Consider the following 13,806-nt stretch of genomic DNA (forward strand, 5'->3'; position numbering starts at 1 on the left):
CTTCGTGCCCACGTTCGAACGAATCGTATTCATAACACAACGTCGTGTACCTTTGCATGTTCTGTTGGTAAACTATTTGGAAAAGAAATTGAATCCTTGAGGTAAATTCGTGTGTGGAACGGATGCCATCGTTTGACCTTGTGTAGGAATCGTACTTGCTTCGGCTGTGTATGGCTGTCGAGCAATTTCGTGGCAATCTTTGCTCGAAATTCAAATTTCGATATTCGTATACCCATCTGGTGTCAATTTCGGGACAGTGTGGCGGCTGCATTGAAGAGGAATTAAGAAGTTCCTCTATTCATAAAATTGAGGAGTTAATATTTTCTAATCAAGGAATTATTCTTTTTTTTACTTATCACGAAATCATTTAATTTTTTAAAACATGCTGAAAGAAAATCACACTGACTTGCTTTTTCAAAATTACTCTGAGCGTTTGATAATTGTAGTCACACTTGCCATAGCTTTCGCAGAAGAGGTGGATCCATCGCAGCGCCGATTGAGTATTTGTCGCAGAAGCAGTTGAATAAATGAGCGTCTAGTAATCTTTTGCTATTGTTGGTAAGTTTATAACTGAACTTATTTTGTGTTTTAAAGGAAGCAACTAGTGAGACAGGAGTTCACATAATTATTCCTGCATATCATGTACCTTTCCATCTTACTTGCATATGATGTAATTCATTGCCAGTCATGCAAATACTTCTGTACAATTTTGCCATTTTTTTGTTATAAACCTTTTCAAATGTGCCGAACAAACGACCCTTTCACTACACCGATATTGCGTTGCATGAATCTTACTTGCAAAAAACAATCATATTTTGGAAATTTTGGAAATTGTTATTGCCTAATTATAAAAAAAAGACAAAAAAGATACAACGCAGACGGCGATGGTTCGGATTGCAACGCAGTGTGATGGGGCGAAAAGCATAATTGCCAATTTTAAGAGTTAACCTTAACATATAACGCACTTTTCAATTGAGCACAGTCTCCTTCTTCTTACTTGACCATAGGGAAACGTTTATTTGGTGATTATATTTATTACACGAATAGATATCCGAATCCGCTTCCAATTTTCTACCACTGAAAATTTATTTGGCAGGTCATCGGCCTTCATCATAAAATAGTAAAGTGTCAACCAGCTATTTCATTTTAATATGCTGAAGTATTGCTTTGTGTAAACGATATCGATTTTGAGAATCTTTCTTATTTACTGATGCACGGTTCCAGTTGAAATGTGCTGTTAAGTACGCACCTATAATTAGCTTCATCAATATATAGTTATATTTCTTTCAAGGATAATGCATTTGACAAGACGAAACGAGCCGCGGCGGAAACTAAGAGTCATGATTCTGATATATGAACCACGTAAAGATTATTTACCGAAACAAAGTGACTATAACTTTTGTGATGAAACAAAATTTTTACCAAGCAAAAGATCACATGTTCTGGACATTAACATATATCACGTGATCACATGTTTTCACGTATCTGTGCCGATTTTCTGACAAATTAAAAGAGGTATGGCACGGCTTGAATATAAATTTATGCATTTTGGCATACGAGTTATATAAACATAACGTTAACGTTCTTTAAACTTGACATACTGTTATAATATGGTAACTGAAACATTCAATTCCAAAAGATTGGCTTTCGGGATCAATAATGCAAGCAATATTTAGTGTTGTGAAGAGTACCGATCAAGACGGGAGGGACGTGACGAATGTTGCACATATTCATTATCCCTCATATACAGGCTCAATCAAACCGAGTCTGCAATTTTCTTGTAATTTTGTTATGATTAATGCTTCAGGGGGGATCACTTTGTTTCCGGATTTTTATACTTAACAACAGCGGTAACAAATGCCGTGTGGCATCTGTAAAATATTGCCAGTAGTTCACTTTAGTGTTGTTCTTTTTTCCTAGTCCTTCGTGATCATTGATGCCAGCAGTATTAAGTATTGAGAATTGAGAACCGCTCGAGTCGTTGCTACGGGCGTGAGGGATGTTGCACTTATTCGTTATCCCTCATCTTCAGACTCAATCAAACCGGGTCTGCAATTTTCATATAATCTTGTTGTGATTAATGCTTCCAAGGGATCACTTTGTTTCCAGATTTTGATGAAGTTTTCTGAATGATTTACGGATTTCGTTATTAATCCAAAGGATAGTGTATTACCGCGATATTATGTGACACGTTTTATGGAAAGTTAATTATTTATTTTAACATATATGCGGTCACCGCAAACATAAACAAATATATTGTGTTATGTTAAAGATAAATTACCTGCACATTTATTGTGTAAAATAAGTATACAGTAAACTTCACTTATAGCGAACACGGTTATAGCGAACTTTCGGTTATAAGGAACAATTTATTTTGGCCCGAATTTTGCCCTTCTTTATTAAATATAAAAGTTTACTGTTATAGCTAACACGGTTATAAGGAATTATCGCTTATAAGGAACTTATTTCTTAGTCCCAATTTAGTTAAAAGTATAGAAAATTACACTTTTATAACGAACTCCAAAATATCAGCTATCCGTATATAGATCTTGCATTTTCAACGGCACAGATTAAAACTCTTTTCTTTTAAAACGATTATTCTTTTTATTATTCTATTTCCTTTCTTTAATAGTTGTTCTCGAGTAAAATAATTATGGTCATGTCATTAATAATCAGTTATCAACATAATCACACATGCATGCTAATCCATTGAAAACTACAAAGTACCCTTGATTGAAATGAAAAGAAATCTATATCTTTCATAAGTAAAAGTCATAGAAGATTTTACATATAAAAGGAAAAAAAATCGAAAATTTCGTTAATTCTTAATCATTGAAAGAAAACAAAAGGCACTAAGTTTAGAAAGAAAATATGATATTTTATTAGGAATTGAGAAAAGGAGTCAAGCTAAAACTGAAATAGCAAAGGATTTTCAAATTCCAAAAAGTACGCTCTCGGGTATTGTGTCTAAAAAGAATAAACTACTATTTTTTCTTAGTCAAATGATTTTCAAAATGGAGGACAATGATAAGTTCGTTATATGTAAATCTTTTCGCTATAAAAACTTCTGATACAAGGAACTAATTCGCTATATGCTTACAAGGAACTCCGGTTATGAGGAATATATTTTGAATGTCCCAATGAGTTTGTTATAAGCGGAGTTTACTGTAATTTTGCTGGTTTGCTGGTTATATTCTGATCGTTCAACATTTAAGACATAATCATAGATAGTGAAGAGAAATTGGATTTTTCAAACTTGGATTTATTGATAATTTTGAATCTTGTGTCTATGATGAAATCGATTACAAACTTTGAGAAGACCCGTTGAGAGGTTTACCTAGATACAATTCAGTAACAGTTATATAACTGTAACTGTTAAAAACTGGTTAAGCATCTTTGTTTACTTAACAGATGTTAACCAAATAAACAGTTAAAGAAACAGCTAGAGTGAAAAAAGCAAGGAGCCATTAAGTTGTTAGTGAGAGTAGTAGAGAAGTATTAGGTATACTAGTAATACATCAACAATTAGGGCGTCTATATGGAACAACTAAGGGGTGAGCTCAAAAGTATGCTGACAAAAAATGACATTTGAAACTTTAATCACAAGAAACAGTAACAAACATTATGAACAAAATGGAAAAAAACCAGATGACTGAGTCAATAGAATCAACATTTGATGAAAAATCACACAAGTTCATTAAAAAAAATTAATATCTTGAATTTAAAAATAATGCTTTGAAAGATCAAATTGAAAAATTAGAAACCCAAACCAGGTCTGTAAATGAAGAAATAGCAGAAATGCTCAAATCTCAGGAATTATTGTTCAGAAAAACCAGTCAAAAGGCGAATTTTAATGAACATTGTTATGTATGCAACATATTACATGTATATAATTTATATCTGACCAGTTGGTATTTCCAATATTATCATTGTTCTATTTTTAGAACATAAACTACATGTATGTTCTAGAAGGTTCTTAACTGTTGTAGAAAACTCATGCATTATATTTAGATAGAAACTTCTGGAATGATCTTTATTGTTGAAGTTGCTATGTTGAAGTTGCTAGATTATGATTACTTGAGAACATAATAGACCTTTCTGGAAACTTCTTAGTTAATATATATAAGGAGACATTTTTCATTAATCTTATCTTTAAGTCATCAGTTACCTTTTTAGTCATCAGTGATCTTTTAAGTCATCAATATATTTGGAGTATTATTCAACTTGGAAATTAAGTGATTTATTGGAGCTTGGATTATTAATTATTCTTGTGGATTTTATTGTGGGAATTTATTCTAAAGTGTTCTTGGATTTAACTTGGATTTAACTGTGCTATTAAAAAAGGATCATTCCAGGATCAGACTAGACATTTGTAATTTTTATTTGGACTTCAGGTATTTGTAAAGATAATTTGTTATTTTATTTTTTTTTTTTTTTAATAATTTTTCTATAATAAATTTGTTATTGTTACAAGTTTGTTGCTGGCTTTTCTTTCTCGTTACGCCTGGCTCGTAACAACATGTAATCTTGAAAAAAGCACTTTGAGTTTTTTGTTGTTTGGAATGTTTTTGAAAGAAATTCTTTATATATATTTCATGTCCATGATATTTTTTACCATTTATTATTAACTCTTATGTTCTTTTTCTCAACTTGCCGACAGTGCAAAAATTGTTAGTTGCTTTTTTTTAGTAATTTGTATGAACTAAGTATCTTATCCCTTAATTGTCGTGGCCTGAATGATAACAAGAAACGCATTGATGTATTAAACTTTTTAAAAAAAACACCATATTTATTGCATACAAGATTCACATTTAACAAAAAAGCAGGAAAAAGCTATATATGCTCAGTGGAGTGGGGATTGTATATTTAGTTTTTCTAAGTCTAATGCTAGAGTTGTAGCTGTTTAGTTTAATAAAAAATGGAATTTGAAATCCACAAAAAAATAATGATGATATAGGTAACTTTATTGCATAAAATGTAACAATTGAAAAAATAGGGTAACTTTTGAAAATCTGTATGCACCAAGTAATGACAATCCAGATTTTATAGAAAATGTTTTGAAACAATTGATGGTCTAAATAATGATAAATACATAATATGCTGCGATTTTAACTGATTTTTTTATCCAGAAATTGATAACGTTAATTATAAAAGAATAAATATTAAAGAAGCTAGGGAAAGCTTATTAAAACATAATACTGAATGTTTGCTTATTTATCCATTTAGAGATTTCTTTCCAAGTGTAAAAAGATATACATAGAGAAGATGTGACCAAGTCCAACAAGCAAGATTAGATTTTTTCCTTGTTACTGAAGACCTGGTCCCTAACATTTAAAAAATGTGATATTAAATCAAGTCATTACATAACTATACGTTATTAGTCCTAAAAAAGCACCTGCCACATTCAATAACACGATGCCTGCCTTAAAGCAGTGCCAATATCTATATCACTTTTTGGCCCCGGGCCGGAAAGTCATATTAAGTCTGCATTTATAAGTTTTCTAATTAAATGATAAAGCAGGGCCGAAAAATCATAAAGATTTCTGCAAGAAACTAGGAAATGGCAGCCATTTTGTTTTAAATCGGTCTATGTGTAGACGCCGACAGGTTGCGTAATTGGAACAAAATATTCTCAGTTTCTAAACATTCACCTCATGATTTAGTAGTGTTTAACCGATTGTGTTATAAGTTTACGTGTACTAGATTTTTTACATGGGTCAGGATCTGGGTCGTCTGATCATGGTCTATACTTTTTAGTCATTTCATATTTTGAAACAGGTTTTCCAAACAAACTGATAAAATGTAATTTTACAGTTGTTCTTTGTTATAATTAAAATATGTTAGATTTAAAATAAGATGAAATATCCGAGGATTAAATGTGAAGTATTATAAGTACATGTAGTTATTTAATAAAATTGTCAATAAATTAGTGATTTGATATTGGCCCTGTTATTTGTCCTCTGGTCAGTCGTATTGGCCCTCGGCCTTGGACCAATACAACTGCCCTCCGACAAAAAACAGGGCTAATATCAAATATTACAAATCAGGTCATTCTTTTATAACACTAATTATTTTAAAAAACTACATGTTCAATAACACGATGTCTTAAAACAGTGCCAATATCTATATCACATTTTCGGCACTGGATATAAAGCCCGCATTTTAAGTAATTTGATTGACTAATAAAGCAGGGCCAAAAAAATTATATAGATTTCTGCAAGAAATTGGGAAATGGCAGCCATTTTGTTTTAACTCGGTCTATGTGTAGCCCTCGGACAAAAAACAGGGCCAATATCAAATCACTTTTTTATTAACATAAAATATAATATAATTTTTTCAGATATTTCTCATGAAAAAGTGTAATGTAAACATAACAATGCACTTTTAAATTTTATTGATTAAATAGCCTCCATTAACAAAAAATAATGATATAAAACAAAAATATTGTCTACCTGTTAGAGAACATGAATAATGTAAATATGATAAAATACAATTTGTTATAAATGATCAGTTAGTTTTAGCAACACTTTTAATGGAATAACGAGGAGAGTCAATATCATATGCAAGTTTTGCAAAAAAAATCTAAGTTAGACTCTGAAATTACAAATAAAATTCAGTCCTTAGAGAATGAGTTAAATAATTAAAACTCAGATGAATTATTACATTTAAAACAACACTGTAATCCTTAAGAGAAGAAAAACTAAAAGGACAAATACTGAGATAAAAGAATTAATTAATTGAGGAAGTAGAAAAACCCTCTATTGTTTCGGGTAATCTTGAAAAGCACAATTATCTAGATAAAACTATTTCAAAACTGGAAAAAGGAAATGGTGTAGTTATAAAAGACCAGTCTGAAATATTACAAGAATTGTATGACTTTTATGAAAAATTTTAAAAAAATCATGATAATGAAAATTTAATTTTAAACAGTACTTGAAAAGTGATAATATTCCTACCCCTTATCATTTATAGACAAGTTAAATTGAAGGAAAACTGACATTTATGGAAGCAGGTTTAACTTTACAATGATAACACTCCAGGCAGTGATGGTTTCTCTTTAAACTTCTTCAAAGTATTTTCGAAAAAACAAGGACACTTTATTGTACGATCCATAATGTCAATAATGCCTTCGATACTGATCTTATGGCCATATTTAAGAGACAGGGAATTATAACCTGCATACCAAAGGAAAAATGACCACGTCATCTCCTAAAAATTGGAGACATATAACTCTATTCAATATAGTGTATAAAATTGCATCAGGTTTCAATTGCAAATAGGCTAAAAACTGTTTTAGATAAACTTATTTGTAAAAAACAAACTGACTTTTAAAAGGGACGATTTATTGGTGAAAACACTAGATAGCTTTATGATATCATGTATTACTTAGATGAAAGCAATTTATCTGGTCTTCTTTTGCTTATTGATTTTGAGAAGCCTTTCGATTCCATTTCTATGTAATCTTTACACACAAAAAAACTGAGATATTTTTAACTATGTTAATTCAATTAATATGGATAAAAGTATTTAATAATTATATTGAATCATCTATTATACAAAGAGGTAGTTTGAACATAAGCAGAACCAAATCATTAAAGTTATCAATGTTGGTGGCATGGAACATATCATATCTCAATATGCAGATGATACTTGATTTTTACTTGATGTATCAGATCAGTCTCTTAATGAAACACTCAATGAACTCGAAATATTTCAAGACATTCAGGACTTAATATAAACTTTGATAAATCATGTACCATATGTCTAGGATAAAAAATATACCACCTACTCAATAAAAACAAAATTTAAAATTCTTTGGGAACAATCACAATTCAAACTTTTTGGCATTCATGTGACTTTCATGTAGATCTACAAAAAAATAGTTAAAGTTAATTACAAAGAGAAAATAAACAAAAATAGAAAATTCAATAAAATTTTGGAAACGCCGATATTTGACCCCAATAGGAAAAATAACTGTCATTTAAAGTCTCTTAATACCAGTTTTGAATCAACAAATCCTTAAACTGCCTGCACCTTAACAATGTTGAAGAAAATGCAATCATATTTGATTTCTTATGGCAAGGTCCGACCAAAGTAAAAAAAGCAATTATAGTAAAGGAATATTGTGAAGGCAGTCCACAAAAGATTAATTTAAAAGCATTTATCAGAGGAACGAAACTAACATGGATTAGCAAGTTAATTTTTTATAACAGCCAAGGGCAGACACTGACACATCTTCATTTTGATGAACTGAATTATTCACTTGTTGAAAACACTATGCAGAAAAAAGGCAAAGGCATGTAACAACCAATTTTGGAAAAATGTTCTAGATCTTTCATATTTTCTATCGCTGAGGAAAACAGATTCAGATAATTGTCTTAATGAACCGTTATCGTTATTTTAAAATCACAATATTGTAATATGTGATAAAAGTGTTGTTTTTTTTCTTTTGTTTTTTTTACAAATCTGGGTACGAAAACGGTGTTACATGTATTAATGACATTTTTATAAAGACAAAACAATCTAGACTAAATATAAGTAACAAAATCTTTTTTGTTTGAGTATGAATATACTGCATTATATAGGAATAAAAAAAAGTTTTATAAAAAATCTTTAAAAAATGCAAATCAATGTAAATATTATAGATAAGCAACAACAGTCCTCCTTACCTACTTACTTATCAGTCATAATTGAGAATAAACAAGGTCCCAATCCCATATTGTAATGTAGATAATGAAAGCATTGAGCATCTCTTTTGGTCATGTGTTCATGCATCTAGGCTTCTCAATGAAGTAAAAATAGTATGTGAAAGACAAAAATGTACAATACTAAATGAATGAAAGAAAAACTATCCTAAGTACAAAAATATACCACTATATAAAATATTTCTATTAATCAAACAATTCATTTTTTAAAAGCAGATTTTTAAATGTAACTTTGACATTCCCTAGGCTCAAAGTTTTTCTTCAATTTTAGTACAATTTAGACAGAAATATAGCTTTAAAAAGAAATATATTATACAATTTTGAAAAAGAACGGAAACTGGTCAAAATATTTTTCAGGACACCTTAGATTAAGTTTATATGTGAATATTTTCCTTTTAGCAAAGAAACTTCTATCAATGGTTAATGTAACAAGGTGGGCAAGTGTTTTTGTTTAATATTTATTTACTTTCCTATATACATGCATCCTATATTATTTTTTCTTGTCATTGCATCATTGAATACAGTTTATAATTATACATGAAATAACATTGTATGTTGCTGTTTGGGCTGCCCTCGACCCTTCAGCATCATACTACGAATACATTAAAAGAAAGAAATACAAAAAAAGTAGAAAAAAAAAAAGATTTCAATGGACATGTGAAGTATTTGGCAATGTACCACACATTAAATATACATTCTGATGTTATAATTATTGACCAGCCAGTCTGCATATAAGATATAGTGGTTTTCTTTCTAGATTTTATCCATTGTTAATGTTGTTTAAGAAGCTTTTCCACAAAATCAATGTTCTTATTTTTCCTTGTGTTTATATGTATGTTTATTCCGTAGTGTCTGTTAAATCCAATTATGTCATCCTAAAACTGGATGTAACAAAAACATTTAAGACAAGTCTGAATATTTAATTCCATTTGTAAAAACACTTTAAAAAACTTATTTTTTTTTTTTTGAAGAAAGTTGTAAACTTAACACTTGATATACCATGATTATCGTTGCATTGTGGGATTACGTTCACTGTAAATATTGATGATGTGTATTAAAATTTTAACGTTGAAGGTAGAGAGCAGTACCATATTTATTGTAATATTTAATGTTAAACTTTATGAGTCTTGATGTTTCTTTAGAAATAGAGCAATTTTGTCTTGTTAATTTTTTAGCTTTCTACCAGATTTTGGTAGATAATTTCTACCAGTTTTTGTTATCGACCATTTTGGGTAGTTACCACTCTAACAGTTCTGGGTCGGTTCTACAAATACTTGGCATTTTACCAATTTTTTCTCATTTCAACCACTGCCTAGTATAAAAGCACCAGATTATTGGTCACAAAAAAGATTAAATTAAGAAACTCTTGGTAATAGACGTACGTTAATTTGTCTGCTGAAATCTTTAAATTAAAGTTAAATTAAAATAACATAACAAGTCAAGTTCATAAAAATACTAGAGTTATATCTAGAAGAGTTAAGTACAGAGCTTAGTTATTTTTATACATCTGATATTAGATTATTGTATAACTCTTAACATAACAACACTTAAGTAACTGATAGAGATTTTTACTACACTGTTTATTGAAGAAAATTGGGTAACTTATGTCACCGCGGATGGTAATTGATATACGTAATATGAGATCTTGAGTTCATCAGTACTTAATATTTATTTAAAGGCGTAGCGGTACTAAATTTGTGGGGATATACTATTCTCCGGTCCTGTCGCTTCCGGTCTCCGGTTTCTCCCTGTCTATTTTGTCCGGATTAATAAGAGACCGGCGAATTGTATTTTATTACTAATCACAAAATTGCATGAAAATTGCAGACTCTGATTGATTGAATATGTACATGAGGGATAATGTTTAAAGTCCAACTTCCCTCGCACCGGCTTCAGCGGTACTCAAATTTCAACACTTCAAAGCGCTGGACTCAATTACACCGATTCATTCATAAAAAGCACAGGAGTCTCTATAATACAGTCCCTGGGGACCTTTTAATAATTAGCTTTACATTGGTATAACATTTATCCATGGACCTTATTTGCATATAATGTTTCATTAGCCTCCCTTGCATCACTAAGTAATATATATATACTGTATGTCAAATAGAAAAAAATACGTATATTTAGTCACATTCAGTGAATTCAAAAATAATAGGTCGTCAATTAGCAATTTAATTTCTTTAAGGACATTATTGGCGACATGTCTTTATAGGTAATGTTTTTGTTTTTTTCATTTTACGCCTTTAAATCTATGGTTAGGTTAAACTTTGGTTTACCGATTGTATAAAGTAATTTAGGTAGTTTATATTAATTAACCAGTGAAATAATGTACGTAAATAGAATAAAATAAATATCTGAAGCTAAACTTTTTAGTAATAAAGGTCGAGCACTTAAGAGTAACGAGGACTTATAAAATATGCATAACAAAAACGGAAAGAAAATCTATGGGTTAAGGGTATCATATATATTAATGAAATTGGCAAAATGAGTATCGGCATTGAATGTTATAGGCCTATTGTACCTTGTATGTGTCAATTACATGTACATATGGAAATTAATATAGTATCCACTTTTGTTCTTCTGTGAAAATCAACACACATAATTTATAAGAAATACAGCGTTTTCATTATATGACCAATAAAACTGGACATTTAACATAAGGCTTATCTGAGTGAGATATTCATAAAATTAAACTATTCTAATTTAGATCTAATATAGGCAAAGAACCCCCACCACACCCTGACAGAAGAGGCTCCATGCCTTGACATCCAGAAGCAGACTGAAGTGTTTGATATCAGTAGGCCTGTAACAGCAACACCATTACAACTGCCAGATGACTGTGTAAATTTGGAAACTTTGGCAACAGTTGCAAGCAATGCCCAGACATTCCAATTGCCCCAAGTGTACCATGTTCAGTGCCAGACACCAGCTTTGGTAAGTTGTAACCCTTGACAAAATTTTGTTTAACTTTACAATTACTGAATATGAAAAAAAATAATATAGTTTGGCAATAGTAGCAAAAGACATGTGTACATTCAGTGACCATGTTTCAGTAATTTTTGGATTCAGATAATTCCGTGGCAAATTATACAAATATTTATGATGGTAGGTTTGTATATCAGGTATTATAATACTGCATGGATGTAACGTCACATTTCATTGAATAATCATGACGTTTATATAGTTTTATATACACGGCTGCTGTCAAGTTATTGAGAAATCTCGCTTTTTTCTCAAAAAAGGAGGTCTGCTGTATTTTAAGTTCATTATACATGTTAATATTCCTGACCGGTTAAATGACCATATAAAACGGTTGTTTGCAATATAACCCTAGCATAGCGACTCAGGTTATATTTTCAAACAACTGTTTATATAGGGCCATATAACCTGTCAAAAATCTTTATAACTAATAATATAATTATATACGTTTTATGTATGTATATGATCTGTAATACACATGTATGCATAACTCTAATAGAACTTATTCACTTTATTACGAAGTTGAATATTTTAGTTGATTTCCATGCTGAATTATTTATATCCTAATGATAATAATGGTTGAAGCTGGAAACTTTGATATAATTACTCCTATGTTGGCTTCCTTGGTAAACTATTAGTACTGAGTCTGATTTAGAGCGGTAATGAAAGCATCATAGACTAGCTGAAATGTTGGAAAGATTCACTATATTTGAATGAAATTTTAAAGCATAATGCATCACAACTTATATACCACAACTGAGAAAAAAACTAGACACCAGGTTGTTCAATGGAAAATTTTGAAAAAAAAAACTTGTCTACATTGTCTTTTATTTTTATTCTTAGGGTTCAAGCCTCATGCAGAACTAGCCAAGGTGGTGGAGAACAAGCTGCTACTGAAAGACATTCAGAAACTGTCTCCAGCGCAGCAAACTTCAGATATAGAGGCCTTCCATAAAGTAATGTGCAGTTGGGCTCCAAAATCTGTACATTACATGCATACCTACATGGAATCAAGGTTTGTTTATGTCTGTTGTTTTGTTTTCTGCATGTCATAGTGACTTCTTATCCTTACTGAAGGAACAAACAGGAATTTAAGTAAACAATATGCACCCCAATAAAACCATATACTTTAAATATGCTGACAGGCAAGCATTGTCAAATGAAAGAATTGAAAGTCCCTGGTGGGATTCCAATCAATGATAATTAGGGACAAGATTTTTATTTGAAATTGGTGACTTTAACTTAATACTTGTTAAGGGGAGCGGTGGCCTAGTGGTTAAGGTGTTGCCACTCAACCAAGACATCATGGGTTCGAGCCTTACTCGGGGCATGACTATGTTTCTACATATGACACCAGTGCTGGTTTGTTCCAGGAAGCGGACTCGAAAGTGATTAATATAAGTTAAGAAATCTTGATTTCTGATATTTGCGTCATTATAAAAAAAAGATTTAGTGCTTTTGAGTTGGCAAAGTTAATTGCTCTTCAAGACTTGTTATTTCTGTTTCTTTTTTTGTAACTGAATAGGTTGTGCGAAAATGAATATCCAAAATATATTTTCTTAGGACTATAGTTAGTACACTCCACTTTAATGAAAATGCTAGGAGGGATACACGGACAACCAAGAGTGGAGTGCAACAGTACACACTATCGTATCCAAAAAGCAAAAGGGTGAGCCTGTTGTCAAGGATGTAAACACTGAACAGACATTTGGTAAGTTAAATGCAAAGTAGCCATTGGACGCAAAATATATCTATATTGTACATTAATTTGTCAAACTAATGCCACACTTTCTTTTAATACTTTGTATATCGATACTTTTGAAAAGGCTTAGCCCTTGACATGATGAATTTCTTAAAAATACCGTCAGGTTTGATATGTGCCAGGTAATTGGTCAGCACAGATGGGTAGAAGCGTAGTTTTTCTATGTGACATGAATAAACTGCATCCACGAAGGAGAGAAAATATAAAACTACAGAATTAGTTGATTTTAAGAATAATATTATTTTTGTACAATTATCTCTACAACTTTTCATTTGATAAAGTATAAATTCTAAACTCTAAATATAGCTTCTTTTATCATTTATAGTCAATGTGAAGATAATAGTTTTAATTCTGTTT

The 13,806-nt window shown here is 30.8% G+C and overlaps 1 protein-coding gene across 1 annotated transcript; it reads left to right on the forward strand.

The window, feature by feature from the left end:
• The first annotated feature begins 10,309 nt into the window (after nucleotides 1-10,309).
• LOC132746684 (uncharacterized) lies at nucleotides 10,310-13,386 on the forward strand. Its single transcript, XM_060735904.1, has 4 exons — nucleotides 10,310-10,324; nucleotides 11,427-11,642; nucleotides 12,530-12,731; nucleotides 13,259-13,386. The coding sequence occupies exons 1-4, from the start codon at nucleotides 10,310-10,312 to the stop codon at nucleotides 13,378-13,380; spliced, it is 555 nt and encodes a 184-aa protein (XP_060591887.1). The 3' UTR covers nucleotides 13,381-13,386.
• Nucleotides 13,387-13,806: the final 420 nt, after the last annotated feature.

The sequence above is a fragment of the Ruditapes philippinarum genome, unplaced genomic scaffold (assembly GCF_026571515.1).
Source record: "Ruditapes philippinarum isolate M1 unplaced genomic scaffold, ASM2657151v2 ctg3594_1_1_1_1, whole genome shotgun sequence".
NCBI classification, from domain to species: Eukaryota; Metazoa; Mollusca; class Bivalvia; order Venerida; family Veneridae; genus Ruditapes; species Ruditapes philippinarum.

Coding starts and splice junctions, on each gene's coding strand:
- LOC132746684 (XM_060735904.1), top strand. Junction 11,643..12,529: donor AGTGCCAGACACCAGCTTTG/GTAAGTTGTAAC, acceptor TTTTTATTCTTA/GGGTTCAAGCCTCATGCAGA. Junction 12,732..13,258: donor TGTCTGTTGTTTTGTTTTCT/GCATGTCATAGT, acceptor TTAGGACTATAG/TTAGTACACTCCACTTTAAT.